Source organism: Lathamus discolor, chromosome 9 (assembly GCF_037157495.1).
Source record: "Lathamus discolor isolate bLatDis1 chromosome 9, bLatDis1.hap1, whole genome shotgun sequence".
Classification (NCBI taxonomy): Eukaryota; Metazoa; Chordata; class Aves; order Psittaciformes; family Psittacidae; genus Lathamus; species Lathamus discolor.
Window position 1 is genome coordinate 5,929,347 of NC_088892.1, and position 13,129 is coordinate 5,942,475.

General features: G+C 39.4%; 1 protein-coding gene across 1 annotated transcript in view; it reads right to left on the minus strand.

The window, feature by feature from the left end:
- Window positions 1–570: 570 nt before the first annotated feature.
- AMMECR1 (AMMECR nuclear protein 1) overlaps window positions 571–13,129 on the minus strand; it is a 76,663-nt gene continuing 64,104 nt past the window's right edge. Inside the window, exons 4-6 of the mRNA XM_065689996.1 lie at window positions 11,592–11,682; window positions 9,843–9,939; window positions 571–5,041 (exon numbers count right to left, since the gene is read on the minus strand). Coding sequence (XP_065546068.1) covers window positions 4,927–5,041; window positions 9,843–9,939; window positions 11,592–11,682 — 303 coding nt within the window. The 3' untranslated portion in view covers window positions 571–4,926. The remainder of the gene's footprint in view (window positions 5,042–9,842; window positions 9,940–11,591; window positions 11,683–13,129) is intronic.

Below are 13,129 nucleotides of genomic sequence, written 5' to 3' on the forward strand. Positions count from 1 at the left end.
CACACCTACTACTGTAGGAGCAATATCAGGAAAGTGTATTGAAATTGTTTTAGGTGATACTTCAAGATGTCCTTTGATACACATTTTGCCACATTATTCTGTTGAATAATGTTCAACATTCTGTTGAATAATGTTGCTACAAGTAGTGTAGGACACGTATTGGTTACACCAGTATAACTAGTTCTGCAACCAAGTTTTGATTCAAAAGGTTAAAACCACTTCCTCCTCTCAGAGGGTAAGGAGCTCAAGACTGGACAAAATCCCACATTTAAAGTCAGACATAAAAAGTACAAAACTGACCTGATCTAAATACTGATCAATATACTGGTATAAACAGTGATATAACTGACAAAAACCCTGATTTAACTTGGAGTGTTTAGTTACTCACTTCTGAATTAGACTGAAAGCTTGCAGGCACAGTCTACGGGCTGGCCCTACAGCAGGTAAAATGGAAGGACACTGGAAAATACTCCCAACACATCACTGGCCTTTAACACTCACACTCAGTGCAAACACTCCAGTAAAAACCTGACCAAGCCGCACAATGAAGCAGAGAAACAGAAAAAGAAATGATGATTCTTTTTCCTTATTTTATTGGGTAAATGATTTAAAAGGTAATAACAATAGTGTTAAAACTACTACAATACCTTTCCACAGCCATATCTCACAGACCCACAGATAACCTTCTAGATTTTTTTTTCTTTTTCCTCATTTTCCTCTTTTTAAGCCGTACTTAATATTAAAATGCCCATTTCAACAGTTTCTTCACACTAATAGCAATTAAATGTGGAAGGAAGAAGGATCTAGTTATAAAGGAAGGGGGTTCAGGTAATCTGTGATATTATTGTAATCAATCAAGTTACTAAGGAAGGAAGGAAAAGATGAGGCCTTACAAGCTACTCCAGGTAGCTCTAAGCCCATTGTGTCACCATTGCATTAAAGATAACTCAAGATGCTGGTGAACAATTTAAAGTAATCTTTTTTTTTTTCTTTGTAACATATAAAACACTAAAATAACTTAGAAACTAGATCCAAATATCTTGAAAAGAATCAACTTTGATATACAAAAACAGTCATAAGTTGTTACAAAAGTTCCAAACAAAAGTTTGTTTTCTCAGTGCGTTTATGTACCAGCACAATTACTGGGTCCAGAGCAAAGAAAGAGGTTTTTCTTCTTTATTTTTATTTTCTTCAACAGTAATAAAAAACGAGGAAAACATCTCTTTGTATAGAAAGAATCATTGCTGGTCTTCAGAATAAATGTAACCAGAAACCCTTAAATCTGAGAGGCACACTTTGGGTTTCTCTTTTTTATTTTTAATCTTTTTTTATTTTTTTTTAACTTTTTTTTGTTCTTTTTTTAGCATAAAAGGAAAGTCACCAGTTTATTTCAGTGGAGGAGCTATTCAGCCTCCCCAGAGAAACTGAATTCCATTAACATCACTAGCAAAAATCAGTTAGAAACTGTACAAAAATAAAAAAGTTAACACATTTAATCCTGCAGGACTTTAGTAAGGACTGGAAGGCAGGCTTTAGGAGCAGCATTTGGGCATGGCTGGAGGCTTCTTTGGTTCGATCTAACACACATAAGAGATGTAACCTACTCCAGACAACAACTTTAAAAACCCGCACAGTTGAAGACAAGTAAAGAGGTCCGTATACAAACACCAGGTGTGCAAATGGATTCATCTGCCTTGATTTCATAGTGTATCTGAGGTCAGAGCTCTAGTGTGCCCTCCCCTGCTGTGATCAGCATCGGGGTCGAGATGGTGAGAAGTCAGTGCTACAGCAGGCCAGGCAGAAGGAAGGCCACTTGGAGCATGACTAAATAATAGCTGCATTTCAAGTCTATGGTTTTGTTGTCTAACTCAGTTTACAGAAGAGGGGTTTAGGAACATTATGCAAAAGAATTAAAAAAACCCCCAACAATCTCTGTAATGGAATAAGGCAAACTGAGTAGTGTAAAAAAATTAACATTCCAACTTAAAATTAATTCAGCTACTTGGTTGTACCTTAACTTCTGATCAAGTACCCAAATTAAAGACAACAAAAAGGATTGCAAAATCTGTATCTAGAATCAGCAATACATAAATGGGTACTAAACGTAACTACGAGGGACTGACATTGGTGGAAGCAATTGTTGATCAGCTTTAAGCAAACAGACCTATTCTGTCCCAGTGCATGTCACAGTGAACTGCACGTTTTGTACAAACAAACCCACAATTACACATAAACAATCCGTAGCGTTTTCAGCACTTGCATGCTGAGGAGGTAGGTGCCCTAGAAACACTGTAGATATAGACTGATTATTCCAATCCTTCCCAAAAAATAGCATACAATCTGATTAACCACAGGCTCTGTAACAGTTTTTAATCAGTGATACAAAACTCTGGTCCAGAAGGGTCTGGCATGAACTCATTTCAAAAGCACACCTTTACAGTTTGTATAACACCCTTTTAACTAGGTTTGTAAGCAACAGCTACTAAGAGATAGATAGACAAAAATGCATTGTGCATTATGCTGTATACAAAAAGGAGACAAAACTATCCTTTTCTCCCCCAAGCCATGGTGGGAAGTATTGCTGACCTTGTCCTTAAAAACCTGCAGGATTGTTTATTCATCAGTATATCATTATTACACTGGTAAGAAATTCTGTATAACATCTGCATATATCGAAGAGCTTTTAAAAAATCTGATATGATTTTAGATCCGCATGACCAGTCACGTGACCTTCTTGAGGTTGATTAGCACCTTTCATACATATATATTTCTATATATAATAGAGCTTCTTTAAAAACTTCTAACAAGGAGCTCAGGCTGAAGCATGAGCTATAATGAGATGACAGGTAAAGATGGGCTTGGATGACTTGTTTTTTGCAGCAGAATGATTCATTTTGTGCTCAGTTTCCCTATAAGGGTAAGAAAAACAAAAACCCAAACTAACACAACTCTTGTCAGGTAGCCACTTGTTCAGGATTTCCACTTGAAGACTAAGCCATTAACAAGTGTTCCCCAAGTAGAAACAAGGTTAACAGTATCATCCAAAATAGCCTCTGTATAAACATCTTAAGAATTTTTGCAGCTTTTGGCTGGCATCTCTTGGCTCCTGAAATTTCAGGCCCTCTGCTTATAAATTAAGGCATCACAACTGAAAATGTTAATATTTGGACATCAGATGCTGTGGATGAAGGAATACCAAAGACCTTCTACAAGAACCTCCATAGAAATTAAGTGGCAAAGCTAACCTCACCTAAGGGATGAGCGGAATTTAGCCATATCTGGTTTTGAAACCCTACTGAAACCTTTTTCATAATTAGTCTGATTTTTTTTTTAAACAACTGAATTTTAATTGATTTTATCCACTGAATTTTATATATCTATATATTTACAAACATTCATTATTCAAAATAACTGGAATTTCTGCTTACTGTGGTTTATTCACGCATATTAGGAAGGTCTTTTCTGTAATAGATGGCATGTGTTGTCCCCTAGAACATGCACTGAGCTACAGCAGGTATCAGTGGGGGTTCTGCAGGCACATGAGAGGAGCTAGCCCCTACCAGATACTGGCCTTGCAATATACCACACATGCCTTTTACTAAATCCTATTTTTACAGCAGGAAAAAGTTCTACTCCATTCTCTTCTACTGTGTGGAGGGGAATCTGAATTATTACACAGTACTTTCAGCTCTCAAGTACTGTACCTGTAATAGATGAAAACATGTAAAATTATGACATACTTGTCCTGTGCTCTTTCTTTTTTTTTCTTTTTTAAACAATAGTTAATTTTATCTAACTATTCATGACTTGGAAAAACTCAACAAGTTCAAAAGCAGAAGAACAAAACAGGGATTTTTGTTTTCCAAAATAGGTTTGCTATAGAAATAAAAAACCCTCACTTAAAAAAAATCCCCAAAAACCTGACACCAGAGCAGACTGAACACAGTTTGCTACAATGTCTGGTGTGTTTGCTATATTTTTTCTAAGAATTTTATATATAAGTATATAGTTATGTCATAGACAAAGGCACTAAAATCTAAATCCATTTTCTTACTAATATGACATCTGCTACTCACCAACCTGTTTTTAAACACAAATGTCACTCCTAATTTGAGATCATCAGAAAGGCATCATCTCATTACAAATGCATCATCATGACTAGTCTTGACAGGGCTGGACTGCCTGCCATTCCCAGCACAGGGCGGGACACAAAGGAACCTGATGGCCAAATGGATTATGTTGTGCCCTATCAATTCAACCCTTTGATTGGGAAAATGCTGCCATGTTTAACATCGCCTCTCACTGTACACCTAATTGCTTCTCTTCATCCAAAAAATCATTCTGGATGTCAGCCTTAACATTCTGGCTGCATGTGCTGGATCTGGAGATCATGTATATAGCTACATGTATACTCTTTACTGTGGGGGTGAACTATTGTACGCAAAACATTATTAAGAACGTTATGAAAATGCAATTCATTGTCTAGTAGAATACCTGAATCTGATATGTTTCATTCCCTGTCATACCTACTAACGCAAAAGCCATGAATGCCTTTTTGCTAAGCAAAGCATCCCTAACTGTAATCCTTAAGCTCTTCCTTCCATCCACAGTCACAGAAAGCCTTGATTGATATAATTCAATGTTAATGAAGTAGAAATTTAAAATTTCATAAAAAACCCAAGGGCTATATAGGCTGCAAAAAAATCTGCAGTGACTCAGTAATAAAAAAAGTATGGGATCTTTGTAGTAATGCAGTTTTCCCTCCCGTTGCCATGATGGGCTTAACCAACTGAGAAGCCTCAACATGGCAACGGAAACTATCATCATAAAATGGTACAGTAATAGAGATAGCTAGACCAAGAAGGGGCAGGGTCTCCTGGGAAGAGGTCTGCAGAGAGGTCCAGTGACTGGTCATGCGGCTCAGTGTCAGGAATAATGGTTGTACGGTGGAAGGGGGTGCCCAATACCATTTTGGAAGTGATGATGCTGACGATGGGCAAGGTACTCTGTATAGCTCATCGTCATCTTCTCACTACGGTACCTAGAAAAGAGCAAAGAAGCAAATTCAAGAACTGTTACCAGGAAGCTGTAAGTAGCACTAAAAATACTGTCCTAGTGGTATGTGCAATGCTAACAACTCTGTACTTCTGATGGTAGGAATAAGCCTAACTGCAGTTGCACAAGGGCAGGAAGGGAACCACCATAGTTGTCAGGGTCATTCCCGAATCACACGACAAAGTGCTTAAGGAAAACATTTTGAGTGAACAGAACTGTTAAAAATTGTTGCCTACTGTGTTGCTCAAAGTAGACGGAATAGAAACTCACTATGATTTATTGAGTATGTCCCATATCTTCAGCCAACTCTCTACATAAACCATGGGAGAAAATCTGTAAACAACTGCTACAGATTTTTGGCCTGTTTTTAAACTATCAGTGTGTACTGTCTGCCAAATCCTGCTTTTAAAATAATCCCAGCTACATTAAATAGTTACATTCTTTTTAGACTAGAATCATACAATCTATCTCAAGTTAGAAGAGACCCATAAGGATTCACTGAGTCCAACTCTGTGCTCCTCGCAGGATTACCTAACACTAAACCATAAGACCAAGAGCATTGTCCAGACACTTCTTGACATTTCGAGAGGCCTGGTGCCCTGACCACTTCCCTGGGAACCTGTTCCAGCGACCAATCACCCTCTCAGTGAAGAACCTTTTCCTAACGTCCACTCTGAACTTCCCCTGATGCAGCCTCATTCCATTTCCTCATGTCCTATCACTGGTCACCAGAGACATCAGCACCTCCCCTCCTCTGCCCACCCTGAGGAAGTTGTAGACCACAGTGAGGTCACCCCTCAGCCTTCTCCGGGCTGAACAAACCAAATGACTTCAGCTGCTGCTCATAAGTCTTGCCCCTCGATGCCTTTCACCATCATGGTGTCCTCCTCTAGACACAATCTAACAGTCCGATATCCTTCTTACACTGAAATACCCAAAACTGCCCACAGTACTCAAGGTGGAGTGTACAGTGCAGTGCAGAGTGGGACAATCACCCACCTGAACCGGCTAGCAATGCTGTACCTGTTGTACCCCAGGACATGGTTGGCCCTTTGGGCTGCCAGGGCAAACTGTTGACTCCTGTTCAACTTGCCAGCAACCCAAACCCACACATCTCTTTCTGCAGGGCTGCTCTCCATCCTCTCACCCCCAGTTTGTACGTATAACCAGGATTACCCCATCCCTGGGGGAGAACCCTGCACATGCTCTTGCTAAAGCTCATACAGTTGGTGATTCCTCCAGCTCTCCAGTCTATCCAGATCTCTCTGTGAGCCCTTTCCACCCTCAAGGAGTCCACAGCTCCTTCCAGTTTAGTATCACTGGCAAACTTAAATGTACACTTGACATCCAGGCCCTTTATAAAAACATTAAAGAGCACTGGCCCTAAAACTGAGCCCTGCGGAACCCCACTGGTGACTGCCCACCAGCCTGATGTAACCCCATTTACTACACCTCTTTGAGCCTGACCCATCAGTCAGCTGTTCACCCAGCATATGATGGATTTGTGAAGCTTCGTGCTGCACGTTTTGTCCAGAAGGATACTGTGAGACAGTACCAAAAGCTTTGCGAAAACACCGCCCCCCCATCTCACCCTTGGTCAACTAGATGGGTGACCTTGGCATAAAAGGAGATTACGTTGGTTAAGCAGGACTCCTCCCTCCTGAACCCATGCTGCCTGTGATCAATGCCTGCATTGTCTCTCAAGTGCTTTTCAATAGCTCCCAAAATAACCTTCTCCATAATTTTAGCAGGCAGTGAAGTGAGACTGACAGGCCTGTAATTACCAGGGTCTTCTTACCCTTCCTGAAAATGGGACATTCGCCAGCTTCCAGCTGACCTCTCCAAGACCATTGAAAAACAATGGAGAGAGGTCCTGCAATAACATCAGCCAGCTCTATGCAACTAAAACCAGAATTCAGACCCTGATAACAAGTATTTTGGACAGCCTTGCATCAGTATTGTTTGGCAACAAGGAACACATCGCCATGTTTACACTTATCTGCAGAAGTGTAAAATCTACACAAAACCAACGCTATTCCACATTTCCACGAATTTCACTTAGAAAGACCTTTCATAAGAGATCTGACAGATAGGTTTGGTGAATTCAGCTACAGTGATTTAAAACACTGCCACCTCTCCTTTCTATCATGTTTTTCTTCTGCAGTTGCTCTGGTTGTTCTCTCCTCTTTTAGCTCGGAAAAAAACACAACAGATGGCCCAACCACTTACACTCGCAACCCAACACGAAAGTTACAACTACTGTGGAGTTACCACCTGCAGCGATGAAGGTGGCAAACACATTTGCTTCTGTCACCTCTTTGCCAGAGGAGCAGAGCAGAACACCAGAACACCTAAGACAGGCAGCTTTGTGCTTCAGAGGACCAAAGTTTACTCCATGTTTACTCCAGTGTTTGGTACTGATGTACTAATGTAACAAAGCTGGTCCTTGCTGAGAGATCAGCTGCGGCTCTTCTGGAGTTGACAAGTAACCTGGTGAATGAAACCCCTACCACTGTGAAACTCAACTGTAAGCTCAGCAGTTACTGAAGTTAGCTGTAAGTGGGTCAAAGTAGGCCAAAGGCAGCCTGGCTGGAATCACATCTTATGTGAGCAGATGGAACAGAAAATGCAGTTTCTGTCCTTATGCATTTCAGACCCCCAGAACTGGTACATTTCATTCGGCTCCACTTTTTTTTTAGTTATCCTCAAAACATGGCCGGAACTACTGGGCATGAGCTTGAAGCGAAAATAGTTAAAAGTAGACTAGTTTCGATCAGCTTTATTCGCACATACGAGATCTGCTTTAATTCATGGCTGAAAAGGAAGTTAAAGGCACTTACTCTGCTCTTTCATGCTTTACTATGTGACTAGAAGTTGTTAACACGAGGCTCTGAAAAAGGTTGTCTGAATGCTGAGAAATGGTTACTATTTTAATACTACTGTTCAGAATACGTCAGCAGAAGGAAAGTTTTTAAACAAATAAACAGCCAAAGAAAAAAATTCTTAACATTTAAAATTATGCTCTATTCCACTTCATCAGGCCAGTGATTTTGCCGGAAGTTTGGATGTTGTGAACTCAAATATCTCAACATGGGGGTTTTGATGCTCTGGGATTTTTTTCTGGGGGGGGGGGGGTGGTGGGTTTTGGGGGGGGGGGGGGGTTTGCTTGTTCTGTGCTCACATCCCATTGCTCCAAACAAAATCATGCAGCTAGAAGAATGTGTGTGTACTGCAGAACATTTGTTTCTAGTAAAACATATTCCTTATTTACTGAGGTATAGAGAGATTGTAACTTAAGAACTACAGCACTCTTACCCTTGCCCTCAGCTATCTCTGTATATCCATTTTGAACAGAAGATACGTAGGCATACAGCTGAATAGTAAAAGGAGATTGGGGTTCTGCATTTGGAGATTTAGCTGGATTCTGTAAACCCTTCCTCCCTAGTTTAACCATTGGAATAGCACATTTTCTTTAGCACATTTTCTTTTCCTTAGACCCAGCTACTTCAGTGCAATGGGGTTTCCGACAAGAATCCAGTACTCTGAATAGTCACTGGGACAAAAAGTCTGTTCTTCATTCACACGTAACCCCTCTAGCACTACAGTACTATTTTTCTAATGAATGCTATACCTTCTGGTATAAACACAAACTACTGCTAAGTGATAGCAAGATCTGTGGATGAAGATGACAAACATGGAAGCTGAAAATATCCAAAATCTGAGGTCTTTGTCCTATAAAAGTGCATAATCAGTCAGGAGAATCCAAGTATTTTCTAACGTTTGAAATGAAAGGCCTGGGTTTTAAATACGGACAAGGAGGAAAGACTTTCCAAAAACATCAGGACACTGAAACAAGAGTAATATATACAACATTTGTAGAACTAATCTTTTGACCCTGTGAGCCCCTAGGAATTGATGAAATATAGGAAGGATAACAGCTTGGGACAGAGGATTCCAACTTTGTTATCTCTATTAGTAGTATGTCAAGTGTGGCCTCCCTGAAGAGGGTGAACAGTCAATAGTTCCTGATCATGTAAGATTAAACAAATTCTTATTTCTTCAAGCATGGAATAGATAACTAGAGTTTAGCAGTCATTTTATACCACAAACTTATACTAATCTACACTTTTAGAGGTGTTCTTACAGACATTCACTCCTCTACCCTTCACCATATAACTACAATACTATGAGGCAGAATATCTGCTGCTAATTCTAAATATTCTGGCTCCCAGCCATTATGAAACCCTCAAGAACATATTTATTAAATTAGCAAGATCAAACACACTCATGTGCAAGAGTGACAGAGTAGGAAATAAAACATTAATGTCTTCATTCCTGAGAATCCTGACACAGTTTAAGTAGTAACTGCCTTTCAGATCAGGTACCTAGCTGGCACACCATCTGCTCAAACACAAATGGACAATGCCAAGTAATCCTTGTTCCTAACAACAGCCCCTGAACATCCATTTCAGCCAATGACCAGACTGGACAAAGCGAGAGCTAATGCGCTAGTAAGATTTTTCAGTTATGAAACAAAATATGCAGGTACCCTGATGTGTGTGTGGTCTGATATTTAACAGCAACCTTTTCTTTCTTCCTTAGTGCCACTAATCCCTATGCAAGGCACAGATACTCTCAGAAGTCCATATTGCTATCGTGAAAAGAAACAAATCATTAATAATATATACAGGAAAGCTTACTATTAACATCTGAAATGAGCACTTACCAATGAACACATCACAGTACTACAAAAACAGGACTTATCTGTGGTATCCCCCGATGCATACCTGGTTAGCTTTATTGTTTTCCTGAATTCATTCGTAATCGGAGCCTTGTAGCCTCCTTTCCTCAATAAGGAATCTATGGTTTGAATGTGGTCCCATCCTGTTGGATTTGACAGTAGTAAAAATTAGTAAGAAATACAGCAATAAGAATAGATATTGTAAGAATACAGACAGTACATAGAGTTATTGATAATTAAAGTGCTCTGCTGACATTCTGTATCAAACATAGAACATTCTTCCCTACTTACAACAGCTAAAGGAAATACGGCATACAGAATTTGGTTACACATAGTTTGCCCTACAAAAAATAGACATCTCTATGAGATAGCTGTAATATATTAACAGTGGACCCACTATATCCGGGTGTCTTAGACTAGGGCAGGATCAAAATTACACCTTTCCGCAATGTTCAGGTACAATAATGTCTCACAATCACTTTATACATTATAAATAGCTAGGATAGCATCAAAAACTAAATTTCTGTATAAAATTTAAAAGAATTATTAGCTGAACTTGTGCAGAGAATTTCAGAGGTGAGACTTACTCGTAAATATAACAACTTCACAGTGATATATCTGATTTCAGAACTACTCTATTATACTGTAGGTGTCTGGGTAATTAAAAAAGTGATGGTTTAAAACCTCAGTCATCACTGTTCTCAATAACATTTTCATGCTATTCATAACCCCTATTTATTGATTTTTAAAAGCCTAATATTTTAAGTAGCTGTCAGACATGTTATTTCCAAAAGATGCAATTAGAGTAGTCACATTGTTACATTAAAATAAAGGTAGTTTGGGGTACATAAAAAAATACAAATGAGTAGTTGTGGGTGCTGTAAAGAGTCAGATTGCAGTGCACGGTCTACTAAACCTGTCTAGAAATTTAAACACACCCCATCCCCCCAAATCCCTGAATTTGAAAAAAAAAGAAGCTTGGAAAGCCTCTGAACTTTTAAGTGACTCTTTGGAAACAGAATTATCAATTAAAGATGATCCTCAGTAAAGGCTTGATCCTATTCCTTAAGTAGACCAATACAAATATAGAAAGGCAAAAAAACCCAACTCCAAACCCAACAATGCAAAAGGTACAAGATTGAGAGATGCTGTCAAGCCTGGAGGAAAATCTCCATAGTGGTCATAGTCAGCTGCTTAGTCCAAAAGATTACTGTTCCACAAAATGTACTACAGGTTTTAATTCACAAAATTAATTCTGTGCCTCTATAAAAAGGGACTTTAACAGCATTAATGAAGGTAATTCCCTTCCATCCATCCGAAAACCTGGAAAGCCAGCGCTCATAAAAGGTATGAAGAACTAGCAGAAAGTACCTGTAACTGAATAAAATGACCCAACACTTTTCATTGCGAATTTTGGAATGGATCAGCTGTAAATTAAATATACATCCCATGACTTAACAAGAGATTTTGCATGTCACCAATATCACAGCTAACAACTATGAAAACTGGCAGCTTTTAACAGCTGGAAAGTTGGTTGACAGCATGTACCACCCCTCCATATTTTATATCCTACAGCTATGCTGCATTTATGACTGGTTTTAAAACAGCTGCAGGTTACAGAATCCCTGTAAGGGGACTGACACAGGCATGTAATCAGCATTTTATATAAGAGTCTTCTTACAGTTAAATATTGCTCCATCATCTGACATCAGTGCAAGGTCAAATATTGCATTTCAGATTTATATGTATGTTTAAATTCTTCACCAGATCATATGAAATAAAGTGCAACAATGACCTTGCTCCTTTGCAACCTCCGGTAAGTAGGTGGCGGTGCGTTTTGATCCTTTTTCATTGATGAATTCTATTCTAATGCCATGTACACCCACCTGCAAGAAATCAGCAGCTTTATTAGTACACTGAAAGAAAAAAAGACACAAAAGATTTCTATCATGACAAAACCCAAACCGTGAACCTTCCAGTGGTTAACACCGTTCTGTAAGGAGTTTCAGGGTGTGGTACTGAAGCGAAAGTCATCTTTTTGAGAGGTATTCACCTTACAGCCTTGTAAGTTCTGCAGTGGCACAAATAAGCTCCTCGGTTCCCCACCACAGAGCTTCATTTCTGGTCTGAAGGAAAGCAGCTGAGATGCAGAAGTCATTCTGTCTCCCTCTGACTCGGTCAGCAATGCTGTTGCTAACAAAATCCCGTGGTCACCAGACAAAATCTGCAGGCAACCACAGGGCTGGCAAATCTGAAGACGCTTCAGTTTTCAAAGTAATCAATTTTGTTCAAAGTAACAACTGACCAGTGAAAGATTTGTCACACTGCGAACTCCAGCCTGGAGTCTTCAAAATTTCTGCCAATGTACGACACATTTTAAAGTATTCGGCTTCAGATTCCTATCTCCTTGTATGAGAAAATGCCAGGATGGAAACCAAAATTACCAGTATCAAGGAGTTAGATGTAGATGAAGTTGAGCTTCCAAGAAAAACAAAAGAGGCTTGGCACCTTTGCAGGGCACTGTTTAAGCACCCAGTTTTCCAGGTACAATAGGTCTCTTGACAGCACTTGGATCAGGCAGCCACAAAAGACATTCCAGTGCCAGTGAGGTTTCAGTTGCTTTTGAGTTCTGTGCATAAACACACAGCATTAGCAGACAGACATTTTCATGCCCACGTAATTAAGATGTTGCTTCCATTTAAATCCAAAGTTCCCAATCTTGTATGTGAAAATGAACAGTTTATGTTTCAAAGGGTATTGGGTTACTTGGTATGGCACTTATTTGGTATGCTGCAACAGTTTTTCCAGTGACAACCTATTTTACTGTAACTGCCTGACAGAAAACAAAATCAGGAGTATTGAGAGAGCTCTACCACTTGCTCAGTTAACATACTTGCTTATATTAAGAGTTTATTTTTTAATCTTTATCTAAGACACAAGGGTGGGGGAACAGGAAGAAGAGTCTCTCTTGTGGCTGGCCACGGCCTCAACAATTTCTCCCCATGAACTTCACATTTCTTAAATAGGAAAAATTACTTGGAGACTAACGAATTTAATTCACTGCAAATTTCAACACGGCGTTTCATTACCAAATACTCCTAAACCTAACTTTCATAATGCAGGTATATAACCACTACAGATCTTATCTGTATACCTGGATGATGTAATTAGGAACCCAAAGGGCCTGAAAGAAAAATGAAGCAGTGTTAGAAGCTGAAATGAGCCTACCGAGTTTATTCCAAGAACAGCGTAAGCTTTTGCAGCTGGTGATTTGCTGCCTATATTCAGTTGCCTAAGCACTAACATCAAGTATTTTCAGGTTTCGCGCACCTT